Genomic DNA, 23,040 nt, shown 5'->3' with positions numbered 1-23,040 from the left:
CCAGTGTGCACCAGGTTTTTATTGCCCAGGAAACATTTGGCTGCTTGGCATGAATAGAAACACTTGTGAAACTATATATATATATATATATATATATATATATATATATATATATATATATATAAATGTGACTTGTTCACATGGATTTCTGAAGCAGGTTATCACACTGGTGAGAATGAACACAAACATGTATCGCTTTTGCCTTTTCTCTTTTATCACACAGGACTGAGCTTTTGCTTGAAAATACAGGCCAAAAAATGAATGGCCAAAACAGCTTCCATCTCCCTGGTAAAATAGCAACAAATGAAAAATGCTTAAAAGGTCCCCAGACCTTTGTGAAAACAGAGGAAATAAGGCATCTAACCATTTAATTTATTTCAAATGAATTCATTATCAAAGGACTTTCAGTTCATGCATTTTATGATCTTTGCAAGGTTGAGAAGAGTGGAGGCCAGTCTCAAAGTCTGCATTTTAAACCAGCTTCTGTTTTTCTGTTAAGATTGGGGAATATCACCGGTCCTCACAACCAAAGATTGTATATCTTGAATTGCATATCCTAAATGGTATTGAAGCAGGGTCTTTTCTGACCAATCCTTCAGGACCCATGCAAAGAATTGTCTTTGCTTCTTAATTAAGCAGAGATTCTTGTATCTTCACCTCTGAGCATCAGTTTTCTTTTCTGTTACAAGGGCAAATGCAGTTGTCTTACGCTCTTGTCTCCGTAGTATCCATTAGTTTCCTCCCTCATGGTTTTAAAAATTGAATCTTTCCTCTAGTACTGTGTCTATCCCAAGGATGTGGTCTGTCTGTGCCTGTGCTGTGACCACCAATAATGAAATAATTGGAATTTCCCAGATGAGTAAAGAGTGCCAGATAGGAACCTGCATTTTGTTACACTATGTCTCTTGGCAGACCCTTAAAAAAAAAAAAATCTGTTAGCAAGCCAAATTGCATTAGTCACTATCAGATTATGTTCTAGGATGTTGTGCAGGAGAAGCAAAAGGAGAATTCTTGTTTCCATCCTACAGAAGCTGAGGTGAGCCCTGTAAGATTGCTATTTCCTAAGTTCAAAGCTGGAACAGGTACAGAGGAAGAACTGCTGTGGTGGTCAGGGGAAAGGAGAACTGTGTTACAGGCAGGGAATTCAGAACCCCCACGTGTTTTGCCTAGCAAAACACAGACCTGTGTTGTTGCTCTTTAAAAGTACTTAAGAAGATAAATAGTCACAGAGACGGTTAAGCTGAAGGACAGTGCTGACCCAAAACCAACTGGACATAAATTACACTAGGTTGTAAATAACCTAAATAAATTTAGATTGTAAATCAGAGGATTGGAACCCACTTTGGAAGGATGTCCTTGGTCAGTGGGCTGAGAGAAAGTGGAGGGAGGAGGGATGGCAGATAAGCTGCCTTCATTTTAAATGGGGCTCAATAAATTTTTTGAAAGATATTAAAGAGCATGGGTTGTCTGTAACAGAGAGCAGATGGTCTGAAGGTGTAGTGAAGTCCTTTCTAGTTGAGTATTTATTCCCTAATTTAAAGTCACCAATACCTCCTTATACAGAATCCAAAAAAACCTGTCCTCTGGTTCTTCTTGACCATGCTTTTATGCCTCTAAAGCCCTTTACTTTTCCCTGACAAACTACAAATAGGAAGCATTAAACATAAAATCTAGGTCACATTTTATTGCTTCTTTGGAATTATTATGTGTTATTTTAATGTCCATATAGATGAATTTTCAGAGAACAATTTTTTTCAGTCCTGAAAATATGTTTATTTCACTTCCCACTTGAATTTTAAAATCTTTTTTCCATTTTATAAAAAGCTAGACCTTCATTTTCAATTTTTAGTTCAAATAAAATAATTATCCTGTTGTTACTTTTTTGACAGCAAGAAGAATACATTTCAGATGAAGCACATATTTTATTCTATTTTAACTGTTTGTGTTTCCCTAATTGCAAGAAAAATTCAATGATGATCTTTTTACAGGCTGATAAATATTTTAGAGTAGATTTTCTGTTGGAAAAAACCATCCAAGTGAAGGGTACAAGATTGGCAGGTTTGTGTCTTGTCTACACAAAGCTTTTATTTCCCTTAAAAAGTCTTGCTGTTGCTAGCATTAGTGTCTCTCCATCCAAATGCATTTGTTAAGCAGTCAGTAAATGATTAAGGAGCTGGAGGGACTGATTTATGGAACGAAATTAATTGAACTAAATATGCATCGCTCCGTTACGTGACAACTGGGAAGTGTGGGAGAACATGAATGAGCTGTCTGTGACTACCAGGGGGTGTAAACTGTGAGCAGAGCAAAGGATTCACAGCCAGGTGCAGCTGGGGCTTTTCCCTGACCCAGACTGCCCATCACACTCCTCCTCGAGGGGCTCTTAGGGATGAAATGCCTGTGGGTCCCCCTGAAAACCCACACCAGGGATGCTTCAGGGTTAATTAGCTGTGAAGCCACCACACACTGGTGTATTCTGTACATACTGCAAAAGCTAATGGAATGAAATTTAAAATGAGGGAGCAGTAGGTGGAAATAGCGGGAGCAGCGAGGTTCCTTATGGCAAGATAGATTATTCTGAAGAATAGGCTTCCAAGGAAAATTACAGGCAAGGGCCACTTCCTGGAAATCCTTAGGACTAAATTGGTCCTCAGACTCAGGCAGCAGCACAGTGAAAGGATGGTGCTTCAGGAGGCATTCCTGAAATAGGTCCAATTGCTGTGCTTCTGTGAAGAGATATACATGCAGGTAATTTAACAAAATAACACCTGTGCCCATTTCAGCCTCTCTGGGAGCAGCTGGACTGTGCTCCTGGGACTCCACTGGAGCCTCGCTCGTTCGTCGAGAGCGGCTTGATTTTTACCTGCTTGGTTGGTGACATTGATAGTGCCCTTTTCTTTTGAGTCTTTGAGTACTTTTTCATTGTTTAAGCAGTAAGGGGGAGGAAAGCTGCTGATCACTGGATGCCCACAGAAGCATCCAGCACAGGGCAGGGCATTTTGCTGTGACCTGGCTGAATTTGTGGTACCGTGTTTCTTACCATTGCCACGGGTCACATTTGCTTGGCTCCTCTTGGCTCTCCTGCTGAGAGATATCTGGGAGCAGTGGATTGAAGGATTAGTTTAAAGGATTTTCCAGAAATTCCATCTCCTCTGACACTGGCAAAATGGTGTTGTGTATTCAGGGTGTAATTAGCCCCATGCACAGTGGCCTAGGTGGGAACTGGGCAATGTATAAGCCTGGGATGTGCCCTCCACTGCAGGGCAGAATTTACCTGTGCTGAAGATATCACAGAATCACACAATATTTTGAGCTGGAAGGGACCCACAAGGATCATTGAGTCCATTCTGGTAAGTATCCTGCTGGATACTTACGTACAGCCAGCCATGTAGCTTTTCCCCAAGTTCACTAGTCAGATGAAAGACAGAATTTTACCCCCTCTTGGCTCCTTTGTCTACCAGCTCTAACCGTACTTTGCAAGTTTGAGTGCTGTCCAAAAGTATTTCTAAGTGGAACAAAAATAAACATGCTTTTAAATATTTGATGTTGATACTTTAAGGGAGATTGACACATTTTGAAGAGGAAAGCAGCCTACAACACCTAAATTAAAAATAAATATTTATGTTCGCATTTGTTCATCAGCTTTCCAAAATGTAAAAATATGTTTCATGTTGTTTTAAATAATGAAATGTGAAACAAATGAAAGATAAACTTTCTACAAGCTGAAAAGAAATAAGAAGACAAAGGCTTTGTTTATAGCTTAGACTTCAACAGTGCCCTTTGACAACCAATACAAATCTTAATTACAAATGGAATTATACATGTAAGAACTGCTCAAAACAAAGGAGTATTTTTTTTCCTCTCTCTGTTTTTCTTTTTGATAGTTTTAATTAGCTGCAACTCTTTGAACAATCATAGTCCTTGACTGCTCCTCAGACACTGATGGAAGCTGTTAACTTCAACTGGCATCTACAGGACTGCAGAAGTCTGGATTTTCCTCTGAACAGTGTGCTCCCCATTGCTAAATTTATTCTTCAATATACCAGGATTCTGCATACATTCCACTTAATTGAGAAGTGAGCATTGTCCAGTAGCATTCCAGTGATTGACATTAGGACACAATAAATTGGATTAATAGGCTGCAGCACCCTACCCACACTGGCAGAACTTTAATGGACTTCTCCAGTAAAGTAGGCAGCAACAGGGCAAATGTGTTTTTAAAAACATCCCAGTCGAATTATATGGAAAAACAATCATTAGGAATAATGGCCAGCCATACATGGCATTTTCCACATGTTAATCAGGAATCTGCCTTCAAAACAAATGGAGAGTGGAAAGGAAAAGTCAATTTGTGTCTTCCCAGCTTAACCTAATTTTTTTTTCCAATTCCCTGTGGCCAACAATTTAAAAGAAAGTGCCTACCGGAAATGGAATTAGAGAACTCTCTTCCATCCCAATGGAACAAGCCTGATCCACGGGGGGAAGCCCCATTCGTGCAGCAGGATCCAACCTTGCAGTGGGAAGAGAGGAGGGTGCCCTGAACCTGTGGGATCCATTAAAGGGAAGATAGTCCCCCTGACAGAGCACCCTTGCCACAGTCTCTGAGGTTGGAGGTTGAGGTGTCACAGCCAGATTTAGGTTTGTAATAAAAGCTGTCATTTAAATCTAGTCCTGAGGGGAAGAGAAAGTTTGTGCCTGGGATCTGTGACTCACTGTGCTTGGCAGCACTGCAGCCTTCATTCATCAGAGCTGTGTGGTACCTCTGCCTGCACGTCCTCCCGTGGGGCTGGAGGCATGGGCTCTTTGGGGCAGAAGGGCATCTGCTGACTTCACAGGTTCAGCACCTAAAGCTGTATATGCTTCAGAGCTGGGAGGGAGAGGTGCAATGCTTTTGATGCCTTCCTCCACTGTGGAAAGTGTGTTAGTGTGGAAAGGTGGGGAAATGCCTCAGAGAAACATTGTGCAGAACTGCAATTTGGGCTAATGTTTTTTTAAAATTCAGCTTGTTTCAATAAGGAAAACTGAAAAATTACTTATTATTGGTCATTATTACAAATGGATTAGAACTGCTCTATTTTACTTCTAAGTTTTTATTAAACATAAGCTGTGTCACAGAAATTAAGTGAAATGTCATGGAATACAGAGCCTAATCACTGGAACATGACCTGATCTTTCAGAGATACTGATATATTGATGATAGAATCACAGAATGGTTTGGATTGAAAAGGACTTTAAAGACCATCCAGTTCCACTCCCTGCCAAGGGCAGGGACACCTTCCACTATCCCAGGTTGCTCCAAGCCCCATCCAGCCTGCCCTGGAGCACTTCCAGGGATGGAGCAAACTCTTGTTTACTGGTTGAATTTCAGACTACTCATGCTGAGCCAGAGAACAATGCCACTCTGATCTCCAGTGGAATGGAGAGGAGTAGCTAACACAGAGATTTTACTGGGGGAGAGGGCAGATACCTTCTAACATTGCCTTTCAAACTTCCCTTTCAAACAATAGTTCAGGATGCAATAGTAGTTTAATAGTGGATGCCCTGTAAAAATTCCTGCAAGTCTCTCCTAATTTTTTTTTATTCTGATACTCTCTACTGTAACTTCCTGCCTCTTAAGTGTAAAAAAGAAAAAAACAATAGCATTTTTAGCTATTGGTTAATTTTTTTTAACTATCTGTTAGACTATCAGATGTTTATTAACTACTGGATATATTGCAGTGGCATCCAGGAACCATCCAGGAATCCAGGGTTTAGCAACCCTAGCAGTATAGGAAACCCAGAGAGAAGAGGTGACAGTCTTTTTCAAATTTAATTTGTATGCACTTGGTTGCTCAAGGTCTTCTCAAGAGAAATACACAGTAAAGCAACAGAGAGTACTTGGGATAAATTGGATAAATGTGCATATGTCTACTAGAAAGAAAACTTTCAGAATTTGCTTCTGAATAGAGTAAAGCTAACTGTTGAAATAATAACACATACTCCTTTTGTTACTCTTCTTAACATCTCTGGATTTTTTTCATGTTAGTAGAAAAATTGTTCTGTTTTAAAAAATAAATGTCTGTGTCTATGAAAATATATACTGGAAATGATCTTCATCTCATTTAAAGTAGTACAGCTTGCTTTCTTTAACTAGATTAGGCTGATTTCTATCACTTAAATATCCTTAAGTGGTGTTCTTATTTTTAGGATCCTTATTTTTAAAACCTGTTGAAGTGCTATCACCCTGCCCCTTAACTTCAACAGGATCAGGCTTTTGCATGCCATGATCTCTGTAAGATTTTCAAATTTTTGCCACTGTAAATGTCTTGGGTTTTTTCCTCCTATTAAAGCAAAGAACCGTGGGATTGCGATTCCAGTGGATTTGGACAGCCAGGTGAACACCTTGTTCATGAAGAGTCACTCCAACATGGTGCAGAGGGCAGCCATGGGGTGGAGGATGTCAGCCCGCAGCGGACCTCGCTTCAAAGAAGCTCTTGGCGGGCCTGCCTGGGATTACAGGAATATCATAGAGAAACTACAGGTACAGAAATAGCAAATGGCTTGGGCAGCAGTGGGAGTGCAGTTATCTCATGTGTGCCAGATGTGGAAAACCCCAGAGACAGGCCCAGTGCATTTTTGTGCTGGATTAGAGGGGCCACTGCACTTCTGCGTGGGGGAGGCTGAAGGCTCAGCTCTTCTCTGGTGTCTGGTCGAAGCAGGGCCTTTTGATCCAGGATCGGCATTTGGCTCCTAGAGGAGTAGGAGGTATCACAGAATGAGCTAAGCTGGAAGGGTCCCATGAGGATCATCGAGTCCAGCTCCTGGCCCTGCTCAGGACACCCAACAATCCCACCCTGTGCATCCCTGAGAGCATTGTCCAAACACTCCTGGAGCTCTGGCAGCCTTGGGGCTGTGACCATTCCCGAGGGAGCCTGTTCAGTGCCCCAGCACCCTCTGGGGGAAGAACCTTTTCCTGATATCCAACCTAACCCTCCCCTGACACAGCTCCAGCTGTTCCCTCAGGTTCTGTCCCTGGTCACACAGAGCAGAGATCAGGGCCTGCCCCTCCTCTTCCCCAGGTGAGGAAGCTGCAGAACTGCTGTGAGCTCTGACCTCAGTCTCCTCCAGCTGAACAGACCAAGTGCCCTCAGCCACTCCTCGTGTGGCTTCGCCTCCAGGCCCTTCACCATCTTCATGTCCTTTCTTTGGACACTTACATTGTGGTGCCCAAAACTGCACACAATACTTAAGTTGTGTTCTCCTCAAAGTGCTCCACAGAGCAGCATCTCCTTTCTGCCTTTTTATGCCCACATGTCCTGTTCTGGCTGCAGAGGAGACACTGGAGGTTTTAGGAGCCGCTATGTCATGCTCGTGTCACTGGAGATTGCCATGAGATGGAGATTACCTTGTGCATGTAGGGCCTAAACAGGATCAGGGGCCCGAGAAAACAGCAGGACCCAGACAAATAGAGGGGCCATAAACACCAAGGACACAACACCTGAGGCAACACATTAACTGTGTGTGATGTGCATTGTTTTTCCAGCACACCATATCACCCTGACTGTTGCTGCAGGTTTTGTGAGCAGTACTGCAGAGGAGAAATCTGAAAGAGAGTAACAGTGGGCACCTTCTCCCCCTTGCCCTGCAGGAGGAGTGGCGTGAAGAAAGGCTTGAGGTGGCTTTACAAGCACCTGGGTTGCCCAGGGCTCTTGCAGCTGGGCATCACACTGGGTCAAGCAGTGCATCACACCGAACTGTGCGACTCCACAGCGATGTTGTTGTAGTTCCCTTGCAGTTATGGATGTTCTCCTGTCTTCCCCAGGATGTGGTGTCCTCCTTGGAGCAGCAGTTCACCCCCATGATGCAAGCTGAATTCTCAGTGCTGGTTGATGTGCTGCACAGCCCAGAGCTCCTGTTTCCTGAGGGCAGCGATGCCAGAATAAGATGCGGTGCTTTCATGTCCAAGTAAGTGCAGAGGGGCCTATTTGCTTCTTTGGGAAAGATGGCAGGGTTTTAACATTTTCAACAGCACTTCTGGCTTTCAGCAGAGACTTAAGCATGCAGGTGTCCGAGTTCACTGTTGAAAGCCTAAAGTGAGGTCTTTTGCTCCATATTTTGTATTTCTCAGCAGTTTTGTTGTCTGGAGAGCACAGCAAGAGAGATTGCTTGCCTTACCTGCTAGAAATGGGATGTTAGTGGTTTGTTAAAATTGTGGCAGGCTCAACCTACTTCTGTTTTCTTAATGGGCTACTTTTGCTATTACATTTCTCCAAATCTACAGCAGAAACCTAGATTTTCCATAGTAGAATTTTCAAGAATTCATAATAAAGCAGCGGGTTGCTCAAGGCTCGTAGGTTTTTTGTTGGATTTTTTTTTGGTACAGCAAATAGATATTTTTATTTTAAGCTGCCAACAGCTCTTTGAAAATACATTTTACCGGGACCCCTATCTGATCTTGAATTATTAGTTGTTTTATTTGCAGTCTGTGCATTGGAATAGAGTCTTGCAAATTTTTTATTAGTCCTCAAGTGAGATGCCCTCCCTGCCCTTGAGAAACTATAATTTAAACAGAGATAACTTGGGGGAAATGAATGCATTTGGCAGCTCTCCTGATTCCTTGGCTATTTGCATATTCTGCAGAGGTAGCAATATAACAATATACTTTATATGCTTGGAAAAATTAAAAAGAAAAATTAAATTTTGAGGTTGTCCCACTCCATGTCTGCTGTCCAAACTCCTGTTCGAAGCCAGCATCAAAATGCAAAAAACCCAAACTTATCCAAGGGCTTCAGATACCCTCTTTTTCTCTTTTCACAAACATTTCTACAGCAATGCGTGAACCAGTGCAAGGACCCGTGCACAGATCTGTTCTGCACAAAGACAGAAAGGCTGCTTCTGGTATCAGCTTCAGCTGACTGAAATCCAAACTGCTGTCACAGTCATAGCTGGAGACAGAAATGTACCTTGTTTTCTGGCTTGTCAAGTGGTTGTGTGAATAAACAACGATTATGTTTCTTCCAAATGTCCGTATTTCTGAATGCTTCCATGTAAGGTTTTTTGGAAATCCTTTTGGCTGAATACCATTTGCTAATCATATCATAAATATACTATAACCATCATAGAAGTTGGAAGGTGTAAAGGTTGTAGCTTTTAAAGTTTGCAAGATGCATGGTGAACACTGGTTACCTTTAAATAATGGTTCAAATAAGTTACCTTTAAATAAAGAACTGATGAAATAGCAAGTCTGGATCTTAATCTGTAAGCCCTCATAAAAAGTAGATGTAGAATTCTGCCTTCTGTATGGGCAGTAAGATACACAAATTGACACAAAAATCTCCCAACACCTTGAAAATCCCATTTCCTTTTTAATTGTGATTTTTCTTGACCACTTTTATTTCCTTTCCTTGAGGAAAAATACAGCGATGGCCAATTTTCACATAAAGAAACTGTAGTATGGCTTAGCAAGAATGTGCAATGCTCTTGAAGTTTTAATATTTTACTCTCAGGTTGATTAATCACACAAAGAAGCTAATGGAGAAAGAAGAAAAGCTCTGCATTAAAATCCTTCAGACGTTACGAGAAATGCTTGACAAGAAGACCAACTTTGCAGAAGAGGTACTGCTGCTACCACTTTAATATTAAATATAGAACCAACAGCACGGTATTAAAATGTTGGCTGTGGGACAGTAACAGAATCTGACATGGTTTCAGTTTTGTGCATGTTTTAGAGATAACTTGGTGTCTTAGGAACAGTGTGGTAAGGTAGGAAGTCGGTTTGGAACAAAACAAACTCTCTGCCTTACATAGTTTTGTGTGAGGGACTTGATAAGAGCCAAGGCTAGCAAGATGACATGAACTTGCAGTAGCAAGTATTACTATGTATAGTTATCATATATTGGATATTCTCTATTTCTGGAGAATAGTCTTCATTTGTCACAGCCAACTTTACCATAAAATCAATGGAAATATTGGGATTTTTAATTGCAATTGTACAGTTTTTCCCTGCTGCCTGTGGTGCCAGACTTTTGTACTCCACACGCTTTTTAATGCTCCCAAATGTGTGAAAGGAAATCTGCAATGTTTAAGCAGAGCTGCCAGTTTTGGGAAGAAGTGACATAGTCTGTACTCTGTAAGTGTCTAATTATTTCTTGCATTCCTCTCTCCCCTCATTGCCCACTTTTCTCTTGCAAAACCAAGTCTCTAAATGCCTCTTTCATTCTGCCTGTTCCTTTGGCTATCAGTAGGCAGATTCAGATTTAGATGTCAGCTGTCCCTGTTCGTTCTGAGCCTGATCCCAGTGCCTTTTGTGTAATTTCCTCTTATCCGTATTTCTGGGTATTCCCCAAATCCTTTCATCATTATTCACCCTTAAATATGAATCATAGAGCTATAATCTAATCTCTCAGTACTGACATCAGCCCTGCCCTGTGCAAAAATAACCAGTGTAAGCAGAGAAAACCAACCCCATCTTTACCTCCTGCTTGAAGAAAACTATGATTAGGCCTGGGCAGACAATTCTTTTTTAATGTCATAAAAAGAATTTCACAGGGGAAGCAGATATTACTATTCTTTATTATTATTCATACTTATTCTAATATCATTCTGGGTGCATAACACCACTGCATCACATGGAAAAAATAATTTGCTTTTGTAACTGACCTTTGCTAAACCTCTCCAAGAGAATTACATGACCCACCATAAGTTAACCTCATGTCAGGACTACAGGGGAGGAAAAAAGGCAACACTTTTAAAGTAGGACTTGAAACAAGCAAGAAGATTTGCTTGTTTTAGTTGCTCCTTGTACCCTGTTGTGGATGCTGATAAAGGGAGATAGAGTTAAGGGAAGGAGTTGGCATCACAGGGAATGTGTTCCATCAGTCTGTAGGGGCTCTGCTTTCCAGGAGTGGGTAAAGGAGGTGTATTTCCAAATCTCTCATGTGACCTCCACCACCTTGGGGGTGCATGGTGGGTGGAGAAGCTCTTTCTAAACAGAATTTCTCCCCCGTGCTTCCTCTGGAGTCCCAATGGTTTTACACTGAGGAATGTGATGAATCAGTGCAAACAAATACGTGAATAAACAAGCTTGGATATGCCTTGCAAGTGCTTCTCTGGCTTGCTACTCTTATGAGTCACTGTTCAATGCCATGGACTTCAGAACAGTAAAAATAGCACAATGAGCAGCCTCATGTGCGTGTTTCCCATCTTTTTTTTGAGCTGTGATCTCACTGCCTGCAAAGTTATTCAACTATGGTATGCAGATGCTAAAAAAAAAAAATAGTAGTAAATACATAATGGTCATAACCAGAACAAGGCTACAGAGGGATGTGGGACATTTTGACAGGAAGCCTGAGTTTGCTAATCACCCATCACAATGTATTTTCTCTGATAAACCTGACAGAAATGGTAAACCTCCAGTTTCTGCAGACTTTCCCACAGTGAGAAAGAAGGATGAAATAATGAAATAAAATTTCCTTCTTTCTCTTTGCTTCAATTCCCACCAATGAGCACCTTCTACTGTCTGTCTTTCATGTGACCACTGGAAGGTAGCCTGTGTCGTTTGCTGAAGGAACAGGAAGCAAAATAGGTGTAAGGGCTCATTTCACTGATTTTATACCTATTTCTGTATTCACTATGTCAACTCTATTGTTGCACCTCCCCTTGGTGGTGAGTTTCTGGTCTCCGGTGCTCTCCAGACTCCATCCTTGGATTTCCTTGCAGTCAGCCTCTGAGGGAGCACTTGCTTGTGCTTTGTCTTGCTTAGCACCACAGCATCTAATGCTGGGAATCAAAGCTGATTTTCAGAAGTTTGATTTAAGGTATATAAACTACACATAAAACCTCCTGGCCATTGACTGGCTTTCATAAGTAATTGTGGCTGATTATTGCAATCTCCTGGGAGTTCTGCATTAAGTCCTAGCCCTGTTTGTATTGATTAGGTCACTAACTGGAGTGTAACCTGATCTACAGCCCCTCTCTTCCAGAACAACGTTAAAACACTTGGGGGAAGCAGTGTGTGGAGGGAGCTCACATTGCCTCTGTTCAGATAGCTACTGTAGTATCTAAGTGTATTTGTCTAAAAGCCTGCTTCAGACTGGCTATTTGGGAAGAAAAGCAGCAGGGACAGAAAGGACTGTGCTTGGACTAGATCTGCCCCATCGCTATTTGGGTTTATAATCGCCGGCCATTTTTATACCCATTTTACAAAACCAGAAGGATCTTGGCCTGGGATTTCTGAAATTTTTTAGGCATATCTTTTTATGTTTCACCATAGTGCTTGATATCAGTTTAATTTCTGTGTGAATGTTGCCTCTAGACCTATTTACACACCTCAGTTTGAATCTAAGTAACATTTCCAAAAGCACCTGAGACATGTAGTCTGATGTGTGCTCACTTTGCAAGTGATTGGAGCAGTTTAAAATCTTAGCATTGCCTTGCTGCCCTGCTTAAAGTGTCTGTCCATACAACAGAGCTGGTGGGCCAGGAAGGGTGGTCCAGCAGCTTCAAAGAGGGTTCAGAAGCTTAAATTAAAGCCTTCTCAGTGAATTGGATGAAGTTGTTGAACTCTTGACCTAATTGTGCTCATATGCCGACTTCTTGCCTCGCTGCAGCTGCTGGCATGGCAATGCCTTAGGTATGGACAACCTTCTGATTTCCCAACTGTTCACAAATCAGGTCAGCACCTCTGGAGGAAAAATATGCTCTCTGATACCATGTATATATTACATCTGATCAGATGTGCTAATGGATGATAGGGCATTACAGAATGTGGCAGAATCCAGACCTGTGTGCCCCTCCCTATGGCAGCTCCTCCAAGGAACACTACTGTAAATGAATGGAGCCCTTCAGGAAGGGGTGTCTGTGCTGCAGAACAGACACTTTATACTTTTTCCCACTGTTTTAGGTGTTGAACTACAGTATAAATAATTGAAAACTGCATTTTAAAGCGTCAGTAGAACAAAGACTCTGTAAGCTGCTTAATTGTCAGAAATAAGTAGCTGCACTTTTTGCCTTTTTTGGAAAAACTCATGAAAAATGTTCGTTTTCTCTCAGACATTTGCACTAGTGCATGATTTAAAATCATAGAAGTAGCTTTGTGGCCTTTTGTTTTGCAGCGTTAATGTTTCTGCATTCCACTTTAGATATGAAATGTAAGCTGTCCTCTCCCCTCTGTCTGCAGCAACACCACCAAATATACACGTGAAAAAACCAGTACAGCTTTGGTGGAAATACACATGTATTTTATTCCTGTAAGGTGTGGTCCCAGATATGGCCACTGCTGGCTGTTGGTCATTTTGTGCCAGAAGAACTGAATCTTTTCATGTGAAGCCCAGTGAGTTTGTCACAAGCAATAGTGCCAGTTTATTATTGTATTTATCTACCAGTCAAGCTGAAGCCAGTGGGAGCTGCAAGTCTTTTTCTGCTGGGGTGAATGGCCTCAATGGGTTTTAGAAGCCAGGAGATTTTGTTGGGAGCCACTACACTGTCCCAGCATTGCAGCTCGTTGAATCACAGACATGCTCAACTTAAGCTGCATTCTATTCTATAGCCTCATCTTTTCAAGATGATTTGACTTATTTGCATGTGCAAATTAGGCAGCATTCAGATAAATTGCATTTGTAGGTTAAAAAAAAAAGAGGAAGAAAAAGAGAATAATTCTGTAAACGTGTTGTTTGCTGAATGTACCATACCTCAAAAGAATGCATATTTTAAATGGGAGACTGGGATCCAAATTCCTCTATTTACTTGCATTTTGGGTTAGTGGCACTGCAAGCATTTTGAAGAATTACATTTAATTTTCCCCTGTTTCTGCTGTCAGTTTTATTTGTGCTGATGTATAAAAATACCTGTGCGCTGGCCTGTTTTTCCCTGTTGTCAACAGGCCATTTTCCTCACTAAGCTCAGTGTGGCTGTGAGGTAGGTAGGGGGTCAGAAACACCATAGAGAACATGTACACTCAGTGCTGTTTATACTGAATTTTTCAAAAGAACACTTACATATTTTGTCTGGTAAAGGATGCTTTTGCAGGATCCTGCATTAAAAACTGTCTCCTTAGGAAGCCAGTTCACTGGAGGTGCAGGGAGGAAGAATGATTGGTTACCTCCAGCAGTACCAGCCTGGTTGTGACCAGCACTTCTGGTATGGTCAAAAAGCTGCTGTTGTGGCTTTGGAATGGGAGTTAAATGCTGAGTGAAAGCTCAAATACAAGTGGGACAGACCCCTCGGTCTTGGAGATGCTTTGTGTGAAGGTGGTGATGAGCTGCAGAACTGAAGCCTCCAACAATTCATTGCAGCAGAGGATTCAAGCTTTGCTATTGCCCTGAATCCTCTGAGCCAGTAATTGCAGTGGCAGGAGCACCAGAGCTTTCAGATGTGCAAGACTGAACACTGGATATGGTCAGAACCTTAAAGCATGGTAATTTCTCATTAGACCCACGCACTGACATTTTACAAAGAGAGAAAACTACAGAAAAACAAATGAGCACAGTTTCACTTTCCCCCCTCTAGGCTTCAAGCTGGGATAATTAAGCAGAGGGATACCAGGAGGCATGTGATGGTGTTGTTTGTTCTAGCCAGGTGTTGTCAGCCACAGTGCTCAGAGCCTCAGGCCATCAGCCACTGTTGTGTTGTCACTGCTGCACATTTCTGGGGCTGTGACAGGCAGCATGATCCAGAATATTCTGAATTAGCATCTCTCATCTTTGGAGTACCCCTTATCCCTCCTGTGATGTGCGTTGTTCTGGACTGAAGGACAATGCTGCAGGACAGCCCCCAGATATTCTGCTGGATTTTCAATCATGCATATTTGTTGCTGGTGCAAAAACCTGTGAGAACTTGGTATATGGAAAGCATGACTTATTTTTAAGGGGAGATTTTTCTTCTGTAAGTAACAGGCCCTTGAGATTTGCTCCAGCTCTGGGCTGTCACCTGCTTGTGTCACCTTCAGGAGCCTGTTCAGAGCCACTGTGCTTGGGCCAGTTGTGAGGCGCTTACAGGGGTCTGTGCCATGGGTAGTTTCAGGCGAGTGCATTGCTCTTGTTGGGCTGGACAAGAACTTTAAATTCAAAGTTGTGTGTCAAGGACAGGTAATTTGGGAGACAGCCCTCCTGACCCCCTACAGAATGCAGGTCCTGATCTAGTGAAGGGCAGGAGCAGTTTAATCTGCTGCAGGGGCAGTGAACCCAGGCCTAACTACATTGCAGTCATGATTTTGCCCTCTCTTTAACGTGTAATTGTTGACTCATCATGATGCAAATAAAGTATCTCCAGAGACCTAAAGGTACTTCTATCTCAGGTGATAATTCAGTGAGCAATGGTATTCACTACTTACTGGTACTTACTCTTTCCCCTGGTTATTTTTCCTTTCTTTGTTTGTTCTTCAAGTCACAAACAAATCTAATTGCAGGATGCCCAGGCTGTAAAAACACATGGTTGTAAATACATTTAATCCAAAAAGTTGTAGTCTCTCAGCAGCTCATATTTATCAAATTTTAATAATATGGTATGTTGTTATCCAGTTTTCTTTCAGAAATATTAAGCCCCAAATCCTGATTGATAAATTATTTTGGAACTTGTACTATCTGCCCTTCTCACACACATAATCTCTCCTCTAAAGGAGCATCTGATGTAAAATATTTTTTGTAGCTACTGATTTAGACAGCATCAACCAAACCAATAAAACTGGAGTAGCTTGTTCTGTGCTCTGAACTTCAAATGACTTGATTTCTGCTCTGGAATTCCTCCTTTACACAGTGTATGGGACATAGGGGGCTTGCCCTTCTAATTTCACATTAATTCCTTCCTATGGATGTGATCGTATGAAGAGCAAACCAGCAAGAAAATCATAACTGCCTGCAAACTGTTTGACATCCTTCTCTATTGATATTGCTATTTGTTAAAAACAAATAAAAAAGAGTGCAAGAGAAGAGAGTTCTTTAATATGAAACTGTTACAGCTCTGAGGATGATTCATCTCACCTTACTCAGGTACAATGTTCATGGAACTGAACAGGATCCTTTTTGTGAACAACAGCACCTGGATTTAATTTTTGTTGTTTCAAATACAGGTGAGATGAATTTCACTACAGACTTCAGTACATCTAGAAGTTAAACTCCATGCTCACTATAGCTCTTTGAATCAAATTCTACATCATGAAGGCATCAGGATCAAGGTTTTCTTCCTGACTGGTTTTATCTCTTCATTTTAAATTATGAATAAAGCAGATTTTTAGGAATTTAGTGGAAGGTTCTAGCAGATCCTAGATTGGCAAGGGACTAGGTAAATGACCAAAGATATGTTTTAAATTAATATGTAAAATGAGCCAACAGTTTTATCAAATGGTTCATGTCTCCAGGTGTGTGGAGTTTTGTGTGAGGATAGATTCATATGCATAAATATAAATATAAACATTTATTTTAGGTTATTTACTCCTATTCCTTCTCTTTTTCTTTTACCTCCACGGTGGAGTTATATTAGAAGATAAATATTATAATGTTCATTCGGTGTCTCAGCATATTGTTTTGTTTTTAATGGAGTAGATGTTCTTGCTTAGAATATAAAGCAACTGATATGTGTAAATCCTGTCAGAGTTCCTAATCAGGAGGAAAACCAGAATTCCCATGGCCACCCTAATTTTAGTGATTGGTGGTTGTTCAAAGTGCCCAGCTGACATTCCAAGGGGCCTTTGTCTGTGCTTATTTGCAGAGCAGGAGCAATTCACATGGGTGCAACTGGGGTTTCCATCCCCTGGCTGCAGCTACACTGAGGTGGGAAGGGAGTCCAGAGGAACACGTGAGAGAAACAAACTGCAGGCACCCTGAAGTTTGGGATGGTTGCAAGAGTTTTTGGGAGTCTGGAGAATAAAACTGCCTAAACTGTTTTCTTGACTATGAATCTGGAGGATGTCTCTCCCCACACACTTCCCACTCCCTTTTCAGAATTAATTCCTATACGAAAAGGCCACATTTATGAGCCGTTTCAGTACCACTGCCAGGTAATGGTTCTAATTCTTCCTGGGGAGCACAGAGAGTGCTGCAGTATCGCAGAGACCACAGTGTGGCAACTGTGGACTTTTCAGAAACGTCTCCTGTCTGTGGGAGCAGGTCAGCTGCTGCTGCTGCTGCTGCTGCACAGCTCAATTCCCACAGCAGTCAAATGTCTGCAGTAGTCGTGGAGGGGGCAAGAGAAAATGTCTCCTTTGGTTTTGAGTTTCCTTGGAAGGGGAAAAGGGTTCTTTTGTTTTCTGGGTGGGCTTTTTTCGTTGTTGTTGTTGCTGTTGTTGTTGTTGACTGTCACAAATTTGCCGCTGCTTTATTTAATATGTTTGAGCAACAACCCTGTTTGTACTTCGCAGTTGCACCAGAGATAGCAGTGAGCAGAATTCAATGCCTTGTATTAAGGATGGCCAATGAATATTTATGATAGACCTAGGGAGCCAGTAATAAAAATGAAATCAGCATGATGCCACTAGATCCAAATCTTTGATCTCTGTTTTAAGAGAAAATACAATAAAGCAGGGAATAATGGACTCATTATAATGGAATGGTTAGTTATGGTTACTTAGGGCAGCGTGAATAGGTGGCATTACATAAACTGCTCTAGTCCAGGATTTATGATCCAGAAATGTGTTTCAGGCACTGAGTTTCTACAGAAAACGTCAGTTTATGATATTGTATGGGTTTAGTTGGTCCAAACACAAAGAATTAAAGATACCTCCCTTTCATATACCAGGATTGGGCATGCTCTTGCCTTACCAGGGAAAGCAAAAGCACTAAGAACCAACAAGGCCCTTCTACTCGACCTCCTTCTGTGCTTCTGCTCCTCATCCATCACCCTGTGAACAGGTAGAGGGAGGGCTGGGCATTGCAGATGGGTGGAAATGAGATTCCACTCCCTGCCCAGGCTATCTTGCCAGATACCAGATGTGAGGGGACACTTGGGGTTGTCAGGAGAGAGGGGACAGCTGCTGGTTTGGCATCACCAGGAGCACGCAAGGGTGGTGGCTGGAGATGTGTGCCACAGCTGGATGCACCCACGTCCACCAGGAGCAGGGAGAATCTCCTGCAGCATGCTGAGACAGCTCCCAGGAAGCCTAATGAAGGAGCTGGTATTTGACAGGGATGGGGAGCAGGAGTAAGTGAGCTATTTTTCTTTTTAATGGTTGCAATTACTTGCTTAACACCCCTGCCACACTAAGCAAGACGCAGAGGAGGGTTGATTCCAGGCCATAGATGAAAGCTGATCCCGAGGTCTCTGTCTAGCCAGGCAGGAGGAGGAAATGGAAACTCACTGTTTTCTGATTCGTTTCAAACTGATGTAATTTCTAAGGGACTTCATCACTAATGACATTTGGCAAGGGATTAGTCTGTAATGTGGCCCATCTCCTCCTTCTCCCCCTTTTCAAGAAAAAGAAAATATATGCTATATTGAACTTCAGAAAACAGCTATTAAGCAACCACAGCAACTGCTTCTGATAGGATTTTTTTTTTTTTTTTTTTTTTTTTTTTGTCTGATGAGGATTTTACCCAACATGTTTGGCCTTGGAGGAGTGCCTGGATGGTATTGCCAGCTGGAATTGTCAGAGCTGCTTTGTCTTCTGTCCCAGGAAAACAGAAGCCTGGCAGGCTCACTCTCGCTCTTATTTCATATCCCTGCTTAGTCAGAGTTGCCAGCCCCAAGCACTGAAAACCCTGAGTCAGGCCACAAACAAATCACGAGATTTGGCTTGAAAATCATGAGATTTTTTAATTACAAGTAGTTTATTTGGGATTTCTCTGAATCTTTAGAGTGTCTGTTCTTCCAATTTTAATGTACAAATCCCAAAGTTCGAAGTATGCTTTGTTGAATTATGCATGTGTTTATTTACTGAAATAAAAGCCAGGTTCATTTATGGTTACCTGACCTCTGGAGTTCATGGGGAAAAGACCAGAATACCTAAATGATGTGTGATGACCAGGCTGCTCAGTGAGGGGCCTGCTCTGGAGCTGGTGATTGCCCTGAGGATTATGAGCTTCATTTTCTCAGTGTCACTTTGACCCGCAGGCTTTTTGCAGAGAGCCTGGAAGTGTTCCTTGCAATGAACACTTAGTGCAGGTTGTGCCCTGTTTGCCTCGCAGCAGCTGTTCCTGGGCAGCACGAGGCCCCATTAAACCTGTTGGGGAAGATGAAACAGGAAAGCCTTATAAATATGATTGCCTAACAAAAGATTTTGGGAATATGAAAACTATAAGCGACATCGAAATGAAGGCCACCTTTGAGATATGAAGTCTTAGTTACTGAACAACTGGAAAACAATGGTATAGCCGGCTGAAGGTAATCCCCTCTTGATTAGACAATACCCTCTGCTTGCAGACAGGTCCAAGGGTCAGAGCAGACCCTACTAGCTCAGCAGAAGGGGTCCAAGGAGTAGTTTTTAGAAGTTAAAATGTAACACTCTATGGTAATGCAATAACTCTTATAGGCTGTATGTAAATGCTATAGGATTTGTACCTTGTATTAGATTGGCTAATGAGAATTAGAATATTCAGTACAGAAGATGATTTATTGTATTGTAACAAGGACCTCGCTCGCTTGCTCTCAGCCTTAGGCTCTTGCTCTTTGGTCTCTTGCTCTAACTCTCTTACCTCTTCTCTTTTACTAGCTCTTAGTCTCTTGCTCTTGCTCTTAGCTCTCTCGCTCACTCTCTCTCTCTCTCTCTCTCCTACACCTTGGGCCTGCTTGGAGCTGCAGCTGGCAGCTCTAAGCAGTGCCCTTGTACCCACGCCCTCTGCAATAAACAGCATGCTTCCAAAGACCTGCTTATAGAGATCTCTCGTCTCCCTCCGTCCGTCTCCAGCCGGGCCCGACCGAACCCCCCCTCATCACGATCAGTTTTTACAAAACCCTGTGCTCCCCACTCGGAGTTCACACGTGGGGATCCTTTCTGCTGCCAGGGGTGCCAGCAAGAAGCACTGCTGGCCCTCAGCTGGGGGATGGGAAACACGCTCAGCAGGTTGGGCCCGGTGTCGGTAACTGCAGGTACAGAGCTGTCACTGGGGGCTGGGGACAGGGCCTTGTCACTCCGAAAATGGCTTTTGGCAGACTTGTCCAAAACATTTTGTCTCCAGTTACTGAGCAGTTACACTAGCAAAGTCTCCTTATACTCCTTTTTCCTGCAAGCTTTTTACCCTTACCCCCCTCTTTTTTTTTTTTTTACTACTTTTCTCCTCTTTCTTGTAAAAAACTTGATTTTTTGACTCCTTAGCTGTCTACAGTAGCATTTGTGTCCCACTAGCCCTCCACCCAGTCTATCTGTCTCTGCTGCAGAAGAAATTTAGATAACCTTGCCTCTCAGGTCTTTCAGTTTTAAGACTCCTTACTGCTTCCAGGGGAACAAAAACCTTCCCTTGAACCAGGTGTTTTCTCAGCTGTGACCAGTTAGAGGTTCCCAGCTCTAAGGCTCCTCCCAGGCCGCTCTACTGGGTGCAGTTTGGCACTTTAAGAAACCAAACTCTTCTAAATATACAAATATTTGACTGCGGCTCTAAAAATGAAAATCTTTGCATTTAAACAAATGCTGGAAGCCCTGCACATCTTGGGAAGTTCTTCTTTTACAGTTTTTTCAAGGGGGCTAAAAATGTTCCTGGAGAATAGACTGTGCAGCCTGAGTATTCTTAATTTTGCGAGGAGACCCACATTAACTATGTTGCTTTTGTGAGGATGTAACAGTGGTAATTCACTGCTAGGAATAAAGTGTGTGCTGGCCAGTAAATTCACCCTGGATGGCAGAGGGGATTGTTCTGGTTATATGTCACAGTCTTTATTAAATTTGTCCTGGTTGTTGCTGGCACTTTGTATAGTCATGATAATTCCCACAATAAAACCGACCATAAGGACTTAGAAGGGGCCGCTTGAAAAATGGAAGTTGAACCATTTCTTCTGTTCCTTCCTATTTAAGTATTCTTGCAGCAAATAACATCATGCCTGGGAAAACCTTGGATTTTATTGTTTGACTTCGGATTTTTCTTCTGCGTGTGGAAATGTTTTCATGAAGAACAAAACCCAAACAGCCCAAAACATCAGCCAGAACAGCAAGTTTAGGAGATTACTCAGGGTTGGGGTGTGCTTAGACAGAAATGAGTAATTTGTATTGCAGAAATCTGGGCAAAGTGGTACCTATTTGTGCCTGTGTAGGGCACCAGGTGAGAGCAGTGCTGGCTGTGTGTGGGCACAGGGCTGGGAGGTGGCAGCTGAACTGGCTCCTTCTGGAGTCCCACCTGATGCTCAGCGAGGCTGCTGAGAAGGGGTTGCTGTCCCCAGTGTGGTCTGCAGGGAGTCACTTGACTTAGATGAAGCTGTTTATATAAAAGAGATTATTTCCCTACCTGTGATACTGAAAGAGCTTGTTTTAACTCAGTAGCAAATTCTAGCACTCTAAATACAGGTCTTTTACTTCCTTTTTTTTTTTTTAAGTAAAAAACCCCAGGAAGTCAACTATTTGATATATACGTTAAGTCATCATGTATTTAACCTAATTTTTAAACTATAAACAATTTGAAGCTAAAGAAACAATTCCTTTGTCTCTTTAAACTCTCTCTCTCTTTCCTATTTTTGCACATACTTTTCCCTTTTTCTCTATTTTTTTCCTGATTTTTAGCTGAAGAAAGAGTTTATTTAGGAGCAGGAAAGGAAATATTGCTGGAATAATGTTTTCTTTTGATCTGCCCCACAGTTTATGGCTTCTGTGTCTTAAGTTCAGTACTTTTATCACTATCTGTCTGTTTTGCTGCTAAGCCCGATGTAGTGTGATTTCACTATTGATCCAGCTGGGGCTCTGCCCCCTGCAAGAACTTTGAGGCACTAAAATCAGAGTAAATTAAAAGAGTTTTCTCAAGCCTCTTCGGCATGATTCTCAACTCTTGATTTCGCAGCTGAAAAGTGGCTGCTTCCTTGCCGCTGCCGATGCCGTGCCCGTCCAGCTCCATCTTCCAGCAGGGGCCTCCAGAGCCACAGGAGGTGGCAAAGCAGCACCAGGCAGCTGCAGCCCTGCACAAAGGGGCTCTTTCACACGCGTTCCTGCTAGGAAAGCACATGTGCAGCTAAAACAAGTTCCACTGCCCATCCGACTTGAGCAACAGCCACCCTGGGGAAGCTGTCTTTTTTTTTTTTTTTTCTTTTCCTGAGATTGGTCAACAGATATATTGCCCCAATGCTTGTTTCTGACTCGGTGAGCGCTGTGTTTAGGCTCAGAACTTTGGTAATTTTAGATTTTTTTTGTGGTGAGGAGGGTTGCTGAAGGACAAGGGAAGGGAACTGACGTTTCCCCGACAGGCTACTCGATCCCAGCGTTGCCTCTTGCCCTGAGCTTGGTGCACAGCGAGGTGCCACCACCGTGGGCACGTGGCAGTGCAGCACAGGGTGCTTTTAAGTAGCACAAGCTCACTCCCATTTCGGGCTCCTCTCCAGAGGACTGAGTGACTCACCTTGAGAGAAGGTCTCTCTGAAAGTGGAAGCAGGACTTTGCGTATGACAGTGCAGAACCTCGCAGGTTGGCAGGGCGCCCGTTTTCTCCTCCCTAAATCAAGGAGTGTGCTCCTGGGCTTTGTGAATGAAAGATTTGTTGAGGGAAAAATGGCATGAAGTCTTAAAAAAAATTAATTTATTAAGCTTGGCTTACTGTATAAATTCTTGTTCTGAAGTTGGCTTCTATTGGAAAAAACCATGCTTTTAGAAATTTGCTGAAATGTTGGCATACACGAAAAGAGTGGCTTCTTAAGTTGTACAGACTCCAGAGATTCTTCCTGCTGTGTTGGCCAACTCGATTTGCAATGCCTGTTCTCCTGAAGGAGGATTTCTGGGTCAAGGTGGCTCCAAAAATCTGCAGCCCAAGGGGGTGATCCAACAAAAGACAAGGCAGAGGTGCTTGTATGGAGCACCCTCTCCTACAAACGTGCCTATGGCACCCAGGCACTGCTGCCCAGCGTGGGTGGGGTGTGTTCCAGATTTCAAGGCAGCCAGGTGGATATTGGTAGGAGACCTGGGGTGTGTGTTAACCCCACACTTCTCCCAGCACCTGGCTGTCATACC

At 42.5% G+C, this 23,040-nt stretch overlaps 1 protein-coding gene and 1 long non-coding RNA gene across 10 annotated transcripts in view; one reads left to right on the top strand and one right to left on the bottom strand.

Moving 5' to 3' along the window:
- Positions 1 to 23,040, top strand: part of ITPR2 (inositol 1,4,5-trisphosphate receptor type 2) — a 246,210-nt gene that overhangs the window by 121,587 nt on the left and 101,583 nt on the right. For all 9 annotated transcript variants that reach the window (XM_069003276.1, XM_069003280.1, XM_069003275.1 and 6 more), the window contains 3 exons: positions 6,330 to 6,520; positions 7,802 to 7,944; positions 9,486 to 9,594. In XM_069003276.1, the coding sequence (XP_068859377.1) occupies positions 6,330 to 6,520; positions 7,802 to 7,944; positions 9,486 to 9,594 (443 nt within the window). The remainder of the gene's footprint in view (positions 1 to 6,329; positions 6,521 to 7,801; positions 7,945 to 9,485; positions 9,595 to 23,040) is intronic.
- Positions 18,356 to 22,930, bottom strand: LOC138104250 (uncharacterized). The gene is made up of 3 exons (XR_011147997.1): positions 22,631 to 22,930; positions 22,437 to 22,553; positions 18,356 to 19,126 (listed from the first exon to the last, which is right to left on the bottom strand). It is a non-coding gene; the product is annotated as an uncharacterized lncRNA (long non-coding RNA).

This window comes from Aphelocoma coerulescens, chromosome 1A (assembly GCF_041296385.1).
Source record: "Aphelocoma coerulescens isolate FSJ_1873_10779 chromosome 1A, UR_Acoe_1.0, whole genome shotgun sequence".
NCBI lineage: Eukaryota > Metazoa > Chordata > Aves > Passeriformes > Corvidae > Aphelocoma > Aphelocoma coerulescens.
Note: the sequence above shows the minus strand (reverse complement) of the source record. Positions and strands in the feature narration are given on the sequence as shown.